This window comes from Oryctolagus cuniculus, chromosome 13 (assembly GCF_051225735.1).
Source record: "Oryctolagus cuniculus isolate XC-2025 breed Fujian yellow rabbit chromosome 13, ASM5122573v1, whole genome shotgun sequence".
Lineage (NCBI taxonomy): Eukaryota > Metazoa > Chordata > Mammalia > Lagomorpha > Leporidae > Oryctolagus > Oryctolagus cuniculus.
Genome location: NC_142879.1, coordinates 47,955,251 through 47,971,126, shown reverse-complemented (window position 1 = coordinate 47,971,126; position 15,876 = coordinate 47,955,251). Strand labels below are relative to the sequence as shown.

Below are 15,876 nucleotides of genomic sequence, written 5' to 3'. Positions count from 1 at the left end.
TCAAATAAATAAAAAATAAATCTTAATAAAAAAAAATTCATTCACCCAGAAATAATTTTGCAAACTTAGTCTAATTGTTTCAAGTCACAGCTCAGTAAACAAGATAACATGAATTGTACTTTGCAGTAAAAAAGAGAACTGGAACCTAAAGTTATGGCATTTACTCTTTAAAAAACAAAAACATAAAATGAGGTAGCAGGCATTGGGATACCTGCTATCCATAGTGAGTATTAGCTTAAGTCCTGGCTCCTCTTCAATCCAACTTCCAGCTAATACACCTGGGAAGACAGCAGATGACGGCCCAAGTAGTTGAGTCCCAGCCACCCACAAGAGAGATCTGGATGGAGTTCGAGGCTTCAACCAAGCCCCAGTCCTGGCTCTTTGCAGAGTAAAATAGCAGATGAAAGACCTCTGTCTATATATAAACTCTGGCTTTCAAATAAATAAATAAATGGCTAGTTTAAAACCATCATCTTGTCAATTTCATCTTTAAACATTCTAAAATTACAGTTTTAGTATAGACTTTCATCTTTGGAAAACTGGGTAGAGTTTTTATAAAAAATAAAAAAAATAAAAAAACACTTTTCATTCCCCAAAGGGATTCCAAAATAGACTTCATCTATCCAAACACTAAATGCTCAGGAAATAAACATATGCCTATACTGGCAGGATACATTAACATCTGGATTATTCCCAAACTGTTATTTCAAATTGTTATGAATTACACATAGGATATCAACCTTTGAACAAATTTGTTCATGAAATTTTATGCTGAAAAAAAAAAAACTGAGTAAATGTGTGAGAAGTAGCACTGTAACTTTAAGAATTATGAGGAATCCATAATTCTCTCCTTGTGACACATAGGTGAAACACTATCATTCATTGAAAAAAAAATTGTTTTTAGGATTTATTAAAGGCAGAGTTAAGAAAAATAGTGACACAGGGGCCAGCGCTGTGGCAAAGTGGGAGGGAGGGAGGGAAGGAAGAAAGAAAAAAGTGACACAGAGAAAGAGATCTTCAAGTGGTTCCGTATTTTCCCAATTGGTTGCAATGGCCAGTGTTGGGCAGGCTACAGCCAGCAGCCAGGTCTTCCACGTGGGTAGAGGAGCCCAAGCACTTGGACCATCTTCTGCTGCTTTCCCAAGCACATTAGCAGGAGCTGGATCAGAAGCTCGAATCAGTACCTATATGGGATGCTGGCATCATGGGAGGTGGGCTTAACCCACTGTACCACATGATCAGCCCCTATTGAATTCTTATAATGCCTAAGACACTGCAATTGATTTACTTATATCAATTCATTTAACCCTAAGTCAAATACAAAGGGTAGGTAATAATAACAATACTTTAAATAAGATGAAACTGAAATTTGTAGCGGTTATATTGGAAACAGGGTCCATTTATTGCATATTCTCTGTCGTGGATACACCCAGTTACAAGAATTACCTTTATTACAATTTAAAACTATCCCATTAAAATTTACTACAATTAATGCTTGGGAACCTAGCTAAAAGTCTTTAACCTTGTATACAAGTTATTCCCAAATTTCAGCTCTGTACGATGATGGATATACTTACCATGTTACGTGGAAAGCCTGTCTACATCCATGTTTATTACATGTCATGCAAGCACCAGTGGCTGCTTTGCTTTCTCTTCCTTGTTCATCACAAATATAGCAAGTCTAAGGACAGAGGAAAAAAATGAAACCAAAACCATACAAGTCCATAACATGAATATGAATTTTATGATTATCTTCAGAAATGAAGACCTGGTTTACTGTCTAACCTACTTTCAAAGCATGAATTCTTTTGGGGGGGGGGGTAGTAATCTAATTTTTACAAACAATGCAACAGGAAAACATAAACAATAACATATAAATAACTTCTACAAATTCACAAAGCCATTGTGTCAAAAATCCTCTTCACAGGCAATGAGACCAGGGCACAGTGTACTACACCTCTTTTTCTAAAACTTCCTCAATATTCAACTGATTTCTGTGAGGAAGGTATAAAAAACAGGTTTATCTTTTTTTCTGCAGGAAATAAGCATATATAAGAGGAACTGATACTGGGAGTTGAGAAACAAAGGACAGTGCTAAGTGATTGAGCAGGTGTTTACTTAGGTCATTCCAACTTTACAGTCCTGACAAGCTACGAAGGGAGGAAGACACTTTAGTTAGGGAATCAGAGATGCCACAAGAGGTTTAAGTCAATGAACACTCCCAGCAACTTTGGCTGACAGCTGGTTCATTTCCCATGTAAAAGTAACTACCTAGTCCAAGCTCAAAATCATGGGTGGTCATATGATGAAATACTGAATTACACTAAAGGATCTAGGACTAACAGTGTTTAATGGGTAATATTTTTACAGTATCAGAGGTCAAATATACAAAAATTAACATCAAACTATAAACAAATCATATGACACATTTAAAAAAAAAAATTTCTAACCAGTAATTCATCCACACTTAAAATACAATGTATATTCACATATTTTTTAAAAGATGGAAGGATAGGAAAATCAGAATGGCAGAATTAAGAGTTCTGTGGAACCTCTTATCAAAAGAGTAAACTATCTGACAAGTGAAAAACAACTATTTAAAGCCTGTGGAATTGTCCTAAGAACATACAGCAAATTAAAAAAAAAAAAAAAAGTCGATTCAAACTTTATTAAATCTCACTAAAGACAGTAAGAGTTTGTGGCATTTGAGCCATAATCTGACTCTATCGTCCCTTCACCTTCTCCCCTCAGATCCCAGTAACAGAAGTTCCACTTTCAGTGAGTGTGGCTATGAAGGTGAGTGTTCCCTCAAATCCCAGTTCTTAATCTTGGACTATAATTTTTCCCTAGGGGAATGAGGTATCTAACAGACTGCAGTCTCATCCTATTCAGCCTTGATGTCTCCCATTCATAGACTCCAACATCTTCACAAGTCAAGAATTTGGGGGCCCTATCACAAATTCACCAGTTCTGCCAAAGGGACATTATTTGGAACAGGGCTTGAAGTTTATGCCTAAGGGAACCATAAAAAAAAATTTCACACTGTTCATATACAAATATATCAAAACAAGGGGGCCAGTGCTGTGGCATAGCAGGTTAACCCCCACCTGTGATACCAGCATCTCATATGGGCACAGTTTTGAGTTCCAGCTGCTCCACTTCCAATACAGCTCCCTGTTAATACACTTGGGAAAGCAGTAGAAGATGGCCCAAGTGCTTGGGCCCCTAGACACATATAGGAAAACCAGAAGAAGCTCCTGGCTTCAGCCTGGCCCAGGCACAATGACAGCTGTGACCACATGGGGAGTGAACCAGCAGATGGAAGGCTTCTTTCTCTCTGCCTCTCCTTCTCTGTAACTCTGCCTTTCAAATAAATAAATGTTTTGAAGTTTTTTTTAAAGGATTACTTATTTTATTTAGAAGGCGGAGTTCAGAGAGGCAGAGAGAGAGAGAGAGAGAGAGAGAGAGGCCTTTCATCCGCTGGTTCACTCCCCAAATGACCATAACGGCTTGAGCTGGGCTGATCCAAAGCCTGTAGCTTCCTCCAGGTCTCCCACTCTGGTGCAGGGGCTCAAGGACTTGGGCCATCTTCTACTACTTTCTGAGGCCATAGCAGAGAGCTGGATAGGAAGTGGAGCAGCTGAGACTTGAACCGGCGCCCATATAGAATGCTGGCACTGCAGGCGGCAACTCTACCCACTATGCCACAGTACCAGCATCAATAAATAAGTCACAGACACACACACACTACACTGTACTCCATAAATGTATATAATTATGATTTGTTGATCAAAATTAATATTAATAAGAAAGTACTAGATACCTGAATTTCATCTCCAGTGTAATTACTCAATAAAAGCACAACAGAGAGTTTTGGTGGTGAGCAGTAAGGTAGAACTGACAGCTCCAAGATACTAGAAGAAACAATTTAATCAGCTATAACTTTCAGAAAGAGTAAAGAAAGCCAGCAAAAAAGAGTCCTCCTGGGATCACATTCATTTCTGACATTTCAGAGGGTTGTGCATATAAATTGCTTTGTATTAATCAAGATACCTCTCTCTGCCTCTACCACCCTGTAACTCCGTCTTTCAAGCAAATAAATAAACCTTTTAAAAAAAGATATCAAAACAGGATAGTAGACTTAAAAGCATTCCCCAAGCCACCTACAACTTCATCGACTAACAACGCTCAACAGGCTTTAGTACAACCTCTGATCAAAAGCTCACTAAAAAAGAAGCTACTCTGACCCAGTGGCAACTTCTAAGAGACTAGAATTTAAAATGAAATCCAATTCATACCCAATGATCTAAGACTCAATGCTGGAGCTGGCATTGTGGTGCGGCTTGTTAGGCTGCCATCTGTAATGCCAGCATCCAATAGAGGTACCAGTTCAAATCCAATCCAGCTCACTGCTAATGTACCTGAAAAAGCAGCAAAAGATGCTTGCGAGTGCCCCTGCCACCCACTTTGGAGACCCTGGTGGAGATTCAGGCTCCTGTCTTCAACTTGGCCCATTCCCAGTTGTTGAGGTCATTTTTAGAGAATGAACCAGCAGATAAAAGATATTTCTCTGTAACCCTGCTTTCAAAAAAATAAATCTTTAAAAAAAGAGAGAGAGAAAGAAAGAAAGCAAAAACAAAAAGAAAAGAAAACTGCCCTCTCTAAAGAGAAAACTAGAAGAGAACCTTGGATCTCCTTGGTGAGGAATCTCAAAGTCAAGGATACATCGCAAAATAAAAAGTGAAGCCAGCGACATGGCTCACTTGGCTAATCCTCCGCCTGCGGCCCCAGCACACTGGGTTCTAGTCCAGGTTGGGGCACCAGATTCTGTCCCGGTTGCTCCTCTTCCAGTCCAGCTCTCTGCTGTGACCCAGGAAGGCAGTGGAGGATGGCCCAAGTACTTGGGCCCTGAACCACATAGGAGACCAGGAGGAAGCACCTGGCTCCTGGCTTTGGACTGGCCCAGCGCGCCAGCCATAGTAACCATTTGGGGGGTGAACGAACGGAAAGGAAGATGTTTCTCTCTGTCTCTCTCTCTCTAACTTTGCCTGTCAAAAATAAGTAAGTAAATAAATAAAAGTGAAAACTCTAACAAGCTAACACAACTTAAGTATAATCCGGCTAGTGTTTTATATGAATCCAAGATGTGGCGATACTAGGTATTTAAGCTAGGAGAAGGAAATATGTTTGAACATGGCCTTCTGAAGCTGTTAGGAATTCACAGTTAGTAAAGTCATTAAAAAAATTAATAGGGCCGGCGCCGCGGCTCACTAGGCTAATCCTCCGCCTTGCGGCGCCGGCACACCGGGTTCCAGTCCCGGTCGGGGCGCCGGATTCTGTCCCGGTTGCCCCTCTTCCAGGCCAGCCCTCTGCTGTGGCCAGGGAGTGCAGTGGAGGATGGCCCAGGTGCTTGGGCCCTGCACCCCATGGGAGACCAGGAAAAGCACCTGGCTCCTGGCTCCTGCCATCGGATCAGCACAGTGCGCCGGCCGCAGCGCGCTGGCCGCGGCGGCCATTGGAGGGTGAACCAACGGCAAAGGAAGACCTTTCTCTCTGTCTCTCTCTCTCACTGTCCACTCTGCCTGTCAAAAAAAAAAAAAAAAAAAAAAAATTAATAGGGTCCAGCGCTGTAGTGTAGCAGGTAAAGTCACTGCCTGCAGTGCCAGCATCCCATATGGAGTCCAGTTCAAGTCCCAGTGGCCTCACTTTCAACCAGCTCTCTGCTATGGCCTAGGAGAGCAGTAGAAGATGCCCTAAGTCCTTGGGCCCCTGTACCCACATGGGAGATCCGGAAGAAACTCCTGGCTCCTGGCTTCAGATCAGTGCAGCTCCAGCTGTTGCAGCCAATTGGGCAGTGAAGTAGTGGATGGAAGCTCTACACCTCTCCTTCCCTCTATATAACTCTTTCAAATAAAATAAATAATTACTTATAAAAAATAAGTAAAGAAATAAATAGGAGGCAGGTATTATGGTGCAGTGAATTTAGCCACCATTTGGGATGCTCACATTCCATAATGAATACATAAGTTTGAGTGCCACCTCCACTTTCAATCCAGCTCCCTGCTAATATGCCTGAGAAGTAATAAATGATCGATCAAGTCTGAGTTCCTGCCACCCACATAGAAGACTTTGAAGTAGTTCTTGGCTCCTGGCTTCTGCCTGGCCCAGCCTCAGCTGGAAAGTAAACCAGAGGATGGAAGAGCTCTGTCTTTCAAGTATTAAAAATAAAAATTAAAAATAAATAAATGAGAGTGCACATTTGGCACAGCAATTAAGAAGCCATTTAGGTTACCTATATCCCAGATTAGAGTTCCTGGGTTCAAGTTCCACCTCCACTTCTGATTCCAGCTTCCTACTAATACGCATTCTGTGAGGCAGCAAGTGATATGTTCAGTAGTTGGATCCTTTCTACCTATGTGGGAGACACAGACTGAGCTGATGACACCAGGCGATAGCTCAATTTCTTGGGTACCTTCCACCCAGATTGATTCCCAAGTCTCTGCTTCAGACTGGTCCTGTCCTAACTGATGTGGGAATTTAGGAAGTGAACTAGCAGAAGGAAAATCTTTCTTGCTCTTTCTCCCTCTTTCAAATGAATAAAAATAAGTAAATGAAAATTTACTTTAAAAAAAAAATGCCAACAATATTTATAAGAAGACCCACAGGATAATGCAAAATTATCATCCAGAGTGGATGCAAAATATTACCTAAAATCAGTTTTAAGTTTAAAAAAATTTTAGAAAATATGCAAATAAATAAAGTGTGGCCCATATACAGGAAATAAAGCAGGCAATACAAACTGCATTTAAGGCTCCTGGATATTGGAATTAGAAGACAAAAGTTGAGGCCAGCGCCACAGCTCACTTGGCTAGTCCTCCACCTGCGGCGCTGGCACCCAGGGTTCTAGTGCCAGACGGGGCTCAGGATTCTGTCCTGGTTGCTCCTCTTCCAGTCCAGCTCTCTACTGTAGCCCGGGAAAGGCAGTGGAGAATGGCCCAAGTGCTTGGGCCCTGCACCCACATGAGAGACCAGGAGGAAGCACCTGGCTCCTGGATTCGGATTGGCGCAGCGCGCCGGCCTTAGCGGCCATTTTGGGAGGTGAACCAACGGAAGGAAGACCTTTCTCTCTCTCTCTCTCTCACTGTCTAAGTCTGCCTGTCCAAAAAAAAAAAAAAGACAAAAGTTGAAAGAACATACTCACAAAGAATGCCAGTAGGCTCAAGAGAATTCCAACAGGGTTTAGAACTGTCCATTATATGATTTGGAGGTGTAACAGAGTCTGGGATGAGACTTCATTGAATATTCAAAAAGGTTAGAATTTGGGACAGGGTTAGAAGCGCCACCCATTTCCTTGCCCCTTTTTTTGAAATCTTGGAAATGTCATGCCATTAGGTGCATAATGGGAAGAAGTGGGAGCATGGGCCATGGTAATTTGATTAAAATGACCTTATATCGAGCTAAAGGTCATCATGGACATACAACCAGCAAGTAGATATTTAAAGATAGCACCAATGCCAAGGCACAAAACTACAGAAGCTATGGTTTTCCATTACAGAGGGCTGAGGGAGAGGGGGCTGGCAGATCTGAGGCAGTGCACAAAAGGGGGGGGTGATCTGAGGCAGCACATGTGGGGCTCCAAGGAGGTCCTGGTAACATCAGCTGCTCCCTGCTAGCTACATTCCCGGCTGCCTACCTGCATCACAAAGTTATCAACAAACTGGAAATTTAAAGTTTAAATTTTATTAAAGAGGCTCAACAGCACAATTGAACTGCTAGAAGAAAAAAATTAGTAAACTTAAAGACAGAGCAATAGAGATTATATAAAGAACTTTTTTAATATTATACAACTTCAGAATGTGAGACTGCCAGTAAGTGCACTAACATACATATAACCCAGTAAGAAAGGTAGATAAAAGCCAGCACTGGGGCCAGCACACTGTTAAAGCCCTGGCCTGCAGTGCTGGAGTCCCATATGGGCGCCAGTTCCAGACCTGGCTGCTCCACTTCCAATCCAGCTCTCTGATTTGGCCTGGGAAAGCAGTGGAAGATGGCCCAAGTCCTTGGGCCCCTGCACCCGCATGGGAGACCTGGAAGAAGCTCCTGGCTCCTGGATTCGGATCAGAGCAGCTCTGGCCATTGCAGCCAATGAGCAAATGAACCATCGGATGGAAGACCTCCCACTCTCTCTGACTCTTTCTCTGCGTAACTCTTACTTGCAAGTAAATAAATCTTTAAAAAAAGAAGTATCTGAAAAACAATGACTGAAATTTTCCAAAGCTTGGCTAAATGCAATATATACATCCAAAAAATCCAATAAAATCAAAATAAGCACAAAGTGATCCACACTCAATATAACAGCAAAAATAAAATCTTCAAAACAGCAAGAAAAAATGACTTGTCACACAGAAAAGAAACCCAATAAAACTAACATCAGAGTGCTCATCACAAAAAACTGAGGCCAAACGCAGTGAAATAATATACTCAAAAATGTGGGGGCAGGGAGAAGGGAGTAGACAACTGTCAACCAAGAATCCCATGTCCAGCAAAGCTATCTTTCAAACATAAAAGCAAAAGTAAGACATTCTCAAACAAAAACTCATTAGAGAGATTTTATTGCTCTAGATATGACAAACAGCAAGTATGTTAGGCTGAACTCAAATGACACCAATCACAACTGTAATCCATATTTTTAAAAAAAGTCTCTGATAGAGGTTAACAATGCGGCAAATGACAATATTGATTAGATATTTTGTCATTCTATTCACTGAAAACATAATTGCTTAAAACAATATAGAGGGGCTGGCAGTGTAGTACAACAGGTTAAGCCACTGTCTGTACAATCAGCATCCCATATGGGTACCAGTTCAAGTCTCAGCTGCTCCAATTCCCATCCAGCACCCTGCTAAAGTACCTGGGAAAGCAGCAGAAGATGGCCAAAATACATGAGCCCTGCCATCCACATGGGAAATCTGGATGAAGATCCTGGTTCTTGGCTTCCAGCTGTCCCAGCCCCAGCCACTGAGGGCATCTGGGGAGTAAACCAGATGGAAGATCACTCTATCTCTCCCTCTCCCTCTCCCTCCCCCCGTCTCTGTTTTGACCTCTCTAGAACTCTGCCTTTCAAATAAATAAACCTTTCTGTAAAAAAAAATTCTGATGGCCGGAGCCGCAGCTCACTAGGCTAATCCTCCGGCCTGTACTCCAGGTTGTAGTCCCGGCTGGGGTGCTGGGTACTAGTCCCAGTTGCTCTTCTCCACTCTCTGCTGTGGCCCGGGAAGGCAGTGGAGAATGGCCCAAGTGCTTGGGCCCTGCACCGGCATGGGAGACCAGGAGGAAGCACCTGGCTCTTGGATTCGGATCGGCACAGCGCGCTGGCCTTAGCGGCCATTTTGGGAGGTGAACCAATGGAAGGAAGACCTTTCGCTTTCTCTCTCTCTCTCTCTCTCTCTCTCTCTCACTCAGTGTTTAACTCTGCCTGTCAAAAAATTAATTAATTAATTAATTAATTAAAAAATACTGAGTGTTCTTTGAATTACAACATGCAGAAATGCAATCTATGTGAAAGGAGGTACAAATAAAACTACACTAGAGTAAGGAAATAACACCAAATAATAACTCAAAGTCACAGGAAGGTAAGTAAACAAAAACAGACACATGTATACCACTCACAAACTCAAGATACATGATTATGTAAAACAACAATTTTAACAGCGCATTGTTGAGGGACAGGCAGCGTTGTATCTTAGCAGGTTAAGACACCACCTACAATGCTGGCATCCCAGCACCTGGCAGCTCCATTTCCAATCCAGTTTCCTGAAAATGTGCCCAAGAAATTCAGATCCTTAGGCACCAGCACCCACGAGAGAAATCAGAAGAAGCTCCTGGTTTCTGGTTTCAGCCCCACCCAGCCCTGGCCACTGTGGACATTTGAGGAATGAACCAGCAGATGGAAGATTTCTTTCCTGTATCTCCCTCTCTCTCTGTAATGAGAGAGTCAATAAACCATTTTTTAAAAATCCAATGCATTATATGGTTTGTAGTATACATAGCCATAATTTTTAAAACAATAATAGCACAAACAGAGGAACAGGAATGGAGCTATTTAGGAATAAATTTTCAGTATCTTGCTGGAAATAAAGTAAATTCTAGTAAGTTATGCTGAATATCAAAAACCCTAGTAAAACCACTAAGAAAATAACCCAAGAAAAACTATTAAAAACATCATGAGGGGCCAGCGCTGCGGCATAGTGAGGAAAACTGCTGCCTGCAGTGCCGGCATCCCATATGGGTGCCAATTCGAGACCCGGCTGCTCCACTTCCAATCTAGCTCTCTGCTTTGGCCTGGGAAAGCAGTAGAAGATGGCACAGGTCCTCGGGCCTTTCCTTGGGCCTTTGCACCGGCATGGGAGACCAAAAAGAAGCTCCTGGCTTTGGATCAGCACAACTCCAGCCATGTGGCCATCTGGGGAGTAAACCAGCAGATGGAAGACCCCTCTCTCTCTCTCTCTGCCTCTGCCTCTCTGTAACTCTGCCTTTCAAATAGATAAATAAATCTTTAAAAAAAAAAAAAAGAATGCCAGGGTTCCATTCCTGGCTCTAGCGCCTGATTCCAACTTCCTTGGAAGGCAGCCTGATGGCTCAAGTAGTTGGGTCCTGAAATACATGCAGGAAGCCCTGATTGAGTTCCTCTTGGGGCTTTGGTCCAACCTTGTCCCAACCTCTGCAAGGATTTGAGGAAAGAACTCACAAATGGGAACTAACTCTTTCTCTTTATCTCTCTGCCTCTGAAATAAAAACCTTTTTTTTTTTTTAATTTTTTATGAAGCAATTAGATGGTGTGTTATCTGGGAATTTGGATAGTAACAGTTCTAGGGTAGGTCAACACTTTGAAAAATAAATTTGATCTATAACCAAAAGAAAGGGGAGACAGAGACAGACTACATATCCTGTAATACTGTGGCTGGAAAGAAACCGTAATCACTGGCAATAATAGCCTAATCACTTTTAGAATCTGTTGCTATATATATTAAGTTACTCATCTCTATTTGACACTATTTCATGGTTTTCTACTATCTGCCCTAACAGTTACACTGTTGGAAGATGAAATCTCATGTCTATTTTAGACCCAAATGTATTCTTTTCATTTGTTTTTAGAGGCCTCATTTTCCATCTGGCATCTCAGATCACACTACTGCCCTGTAATTACAAAAATAAAACATGATATTTGTAAGACTCTCTGAAATAAAGCTTCAACTTTTCTTACTTAAAATATTCTACTGGGGCCGGCGCTGTGGCACAGTGGTTTAAAGTCCTGGCCTGAAGTGTCAGCATCCCATATGGGCACCAGTTCTAGTCTCGACTGCTCCTCTTCCAATCCAGCTCTCTGTTATGGCCTGGTATAACAGTAGAAGATGGCTCAAGTCCTTAGGCCCCTGCACCCACGTGGGAGACCTGGATGAAGATACTGGCTCCTGGTTTCAGACTGGCCCAGCTCCAGCCATTGCAGCCATTACAGGAGTGAACCACTGTATGGAAGACCAACCTCTGTCCCTCTCTGAATATGACTCTCAAATAATAATAAATCTTTAGAAAAAATATTTTATTTATTTCAAAGACAGAGTAATGGGGGTGGAGGGTGTCTTCCATCCACTAGTTTACGCCCCAAATGCCCTCAATGGCCAGAGTTCAGCTGATTCGAAGACAGGAGCTAGGAGCTTCTTCTGGGTCTCCCTCATGGGTGCAGGGGCCCAAAGACTTGGGCCATCTTCTACTTCTTTCCCAGGCCATAGCAGAGAGTTGGATCAGAAGTGGAGCTTGGACTTGCCCATATGGAATGCCGGCAATGTAGGTGACGGCTCTACTCAGTATGCCACAGCACTGGCCCCTCTTTCTGTCTGCAACTCTGCCTTTAAAATAAATAAAATCTTTTTTTTAAATGCTTTGTTAGAAAGATATAATATGCAAATGAAGCTACTTAATGTCAATTAGCAAACATTAACTTAAAAGAGCTTTAAAATACATGACCTTACTAATAATCACACACACACACACACACAAAATCACAAACACTACTATCTTTCATTAGAAAGAACATAAACATGGTTCCCTTTCTCCAAAGGTAAAAACACAGAAGGCTTGGTTATCATATATCTCATTATAGAGCCTTTGCAGAGCTCTTGGAAGTAACACTGAGAAAAGTGTTGGGGAACCTGCTAATGACTAGCTTCCATGAAGGCTCTGACTGGCTGCATTGCTCACATGTAGTCTCCAGCAAATCGTCAAGTGCAGTTCTCATTTTCCTGCTCCAGCACTGGTTCCTGAAGTTTTGTGCAGGTATGTTGCCATACTCTGTATCCACCCAGTTTTGGGGGTAGTTTGGCCCTCCAGATCTAAGTACAGTTGTTGGATTTTCAGTGTGTTTGGCTTTTATTTTTTACAACGGAATGTCAAATTCTGAGCTTGTTATACACAGAACTGGAAACATGCTAAATCATTTTTTTCATATTTCTACCTCAGAAGACAAAATGTTCATTTTTGAGCTGTTCATGTATTTGTTTCTTTCAAAACAGACTAATGTGAATATCAGAGAGCAAAGCAAGGTAATTTCATTGTTCATTACAATGAATGGTATATTAATATGATCATTAAGAAAATTTGGGGGGAGGGTGGCGTAGCAGGTAAAGCCACTGCCTGCGGTGCCAGCATCCCATATGTGCGCCAGTTCGAGACCCGGCTGCTCCACTTCTGACCCAGCTCTCTGGTATGGCATGGGAAAGCAGAAGAAAATGGCCCAAGTCCTTGGGCTCCTGCACCCGTGTGGGAGACCCGAAAGAAGCTCCTGGCTTCAGGTCAGCGCAGCTCCGGCCGTTGTGGCCATCTGGGGAGTAAGCCAGCGGATGGAAGACCTCTCTCTCTCTCTCTCTGCTTCTCCTCTCTGTGTAACTCTTTCAAGTCAAATAAATAAATCTTGGAAGGGAGGGAGGGAGGGAGGGAGGGAGGGGCTGGCGCTGTGGCTCAGTGGGTTAACACCCTGGACTGAAGTGCCGGAATCCCATATGGGTGCCGGTTCTAGTCCCAGCTGCTCCTTTTCCCATCCAGCTCTCTGCTGTGGCCTGGGAAAGCAGTGGAAGATGGCCCAAGTCCTTGGACCCCTGCACCCACGTGGGAGACCCAGAAGAAGCTCCTGGCTCCTGGCTTCGGATCGGCACATATTGTTTTGATATAGATAAAGCAGTGAAGAGAGCAACAAGAGAAATGCTACTATCTAATTTATTTCAGATTTAGGAGGTGAAAGAGGTGTCCAAAGAAACTAGGCAGTCACAAGTTTAAAAACCCTTTTCAATATATGCATTTCAATCCATTTCAATCTTAACTCAATGTGACACTTCCAAAATTGCACCATAAATCATTTAAAAATAAAAAAAAAGAACAGCAAAGACTGGGTAAGAACTGTGGCCAAGAAGGTAAGACACTGTTTAGGATGTTTGAAACCCATATCAGAGTGCTAGTCCAAGTCTCAGCTACTCCACTCCACTCTTCCTGCTAATGCACCTAAGAAGGCAACAGATAATGGCACAAGTACTTGAGCACCTGCCAGCCACATAGGAGAACCAGATGGAGTTCCTCACTCCTGGTTTCAGCTTGGCCCAGTCCAAGTTCTTGTGGCATTTGGGAACTGAACCAGCAAGTGGAAGATCTCTATCTCTACCTCCCTCTCCATCACTCTGCTTTTCAAGTAAATAAGTCTTTAAAAAAAAGAAGAAGGAAAAAACAAGAACATCAAAGCAAAGATTTGTCTTGAATGGTAAACACACTGCATGTAACATGATACACGGCAATCTCACATAGTGCTTCTGTAGTATAAATTGCCAAATGCATTGTAGAGGATTTCATCTAATATGTTTGTTGAAGCTTCCAAAAATATTTATATTCACAGACATTCTACTAGTGTAACTATATGCCAGACACCAAACTAGGACCTTCAAAGATAAGAGGTCGGAGTAGCCTGTTTATTCTAATGATTATGATAAACATGTTCCTCACTAGAGTGCCTGGGTTCCATTCCTCGCTCTGGTTCCTAACTCTAACTTCTCACAGCATTGCAGGCAACAGTAAAGCTCAGGTATGCTTCCTATAAAGAAGACCTGGACTAAGTTCCAGACTCCTGGCTCTAGCCCCAGCCATTACAGGCATCTAGGGAGTGAAGCAGCAGTCTCTGTCTCTACCTATTTAAAACAAAAAAAAAAAAAACAAACAAAAACAATAACAACAACCAAAGAAAATAAGGTTGTTCAATTAAGTTAAAGTTTATTAATTCTACTAATATTTTGTATTACAAACTATTCACTACAAATATGGCATAAATTTCATTTAATAACTCAAAAAGATATTCAGGATTTTCAAAAGAGGACAAACAATAGAAGCAAAAAATCTAAATTCTTCACAGTTATACATTATAAGCAAAATACAAAAGGAAAACATCTAAAAGTATCTGAAAGGGAAGATTTTTACCTTAATCTATATACTCCACATTTAAACACTATATAATAAAAAAGCTTTTCAATATACAAACATTTGAAATCTTGGCTGCCATGAAAATTTCTTTCACATATGGAAAGCATACCTTCAATTAAATGTTCACATTGACAATTAATTCATTAAATGGCAAACTGAAAAATACAAAAGCCTTCTAAAATGCAGAAGACAATAAATATATACAGAAGCATATATACAGAAGCACTTCAAAAAGTTCATCAGAAACGTGCATTACGAAAAAACTAGGCAGGGATTTTAAATTTTTCTACACTAAAATAAATTTATCTTTTAACTTCATTATTCCATGAACTTTGTGAAGAACCATCATGTGAATTTACAGGGATAAAGCAATTAACTTCCAAAGGCCAACAATAAAAAATTAGCTTCCAGGTACATATATACCATTCTGATACATAATGTACCATTCTGAAACAAGGGTTTAAAAAAAAAAAAAAGAGTGCATGACATTACAATGGATATTATCCTAAATAATAATTAATTCAAGTTTAAAAGAACTTGATAGTTCAAAAAGTGAGAATAGGCCGGCACCCGGGTTCTGGTTCCGGTTGGGGCACCGGGTACTAGTCCCAGTTGCTCCTCTTCCAGTCCAGCTCCCTGCTGTGGCCCAGGAGGACAGTGGAGGATGGCCCAGGTGCTTGGGCTCCTGCACCTGCATGGGAGACCTGGAGGAAGCACCCAGCTCCTGGCTTTGGATCGGCACACAGCACGGGCCGTGGCGGCCATTAGGGGAGTGAACCAACAGAAAGAAGACCTTTCTCTCTGTCTCTCTCTCTCTCTCACTGTCTAACTCTGCCTGTCAAAAAAAAAAAAAAAAAAAAAAAAAAGAAACAGAAAAAGTGAGAATAGTCAGTAACTCTTAGAAGACATGTTTATAAGGATTAAAATGACTGGTAAATACTCGAATATTAAATACCCAAATTAATATAAAAGGAATCACAGCTTTATTTGTACTCCTATAACTTCAGAAACATATCTGAATAACTGTTCTTGTCTAGCATAATTCTATTCTTTTGAGATCTCTCTGGAATTTGATGAAAGCCTTTAGTTTAAAATTTAAAAGGCCCCTAACTTTCAAATACCAAAAATTCTTATCCATCTCCTAGTTGTAAAATGAAATTGTTAAATTAGAAATAAAATAATATCTACTGTACCTTATTGTAACGATCATGAGGAACAGACTGTAAAACAATTGGTTCCATTGTGGACACATTGGCAAACTGTACCTCTGGAATATACAGGGCACAAACCACATGAGCCCAACCTAAAAATAAATAAATTAAAACATCATTTTTTCAGTTTAACAAAGTCACTACCTTTTTT

At 41.4% G+C, this 15,876-nt stretch overlaps 1 protein-coding gene across 50 annotated transcripts in view; it reads right to left on the bottom strand.

Moving 5' to 3' along the window:
* Positions 1-15,876, bottom strand: part of MLLT10 (MLLT10 histone lysine methyltransferase DOT1L cofactor) — a 217,751-nt gene that overhangs the window by 125,460 nt on the left and 76,415 nt on the right. For 35 of the 50 annotated variants that reach the window (XR_016218947.1, XR_016218945.1, XM_070055507.2 and 32 more), the window contains 2 exons: positions 15,708-15,817; positions 1,578-1,681 (listed from right to left, as the gene is read on the bottom strand). Coding sequence is in view for 45 of the 50 variants with exons in the window: in XM_070055507.2 (XP_069911608.1) it covers positions 1,578-1,681; positions 15,708-15,817 (214 nt within the window). In the remaining 5 variants the exon portion in view is untranslated. Of the gene's footprint in view, positions 1-1,577; positions 1,682-3,823; positions 3,915-15,707; positions 15,818-15,876 lie in introns of all 50 variants that reach the window. The other 15 variants (XR_016218946.1, XM_089311514.1, XM_089311523.1 and 12 more) reach the window with 2 other exon arrangements.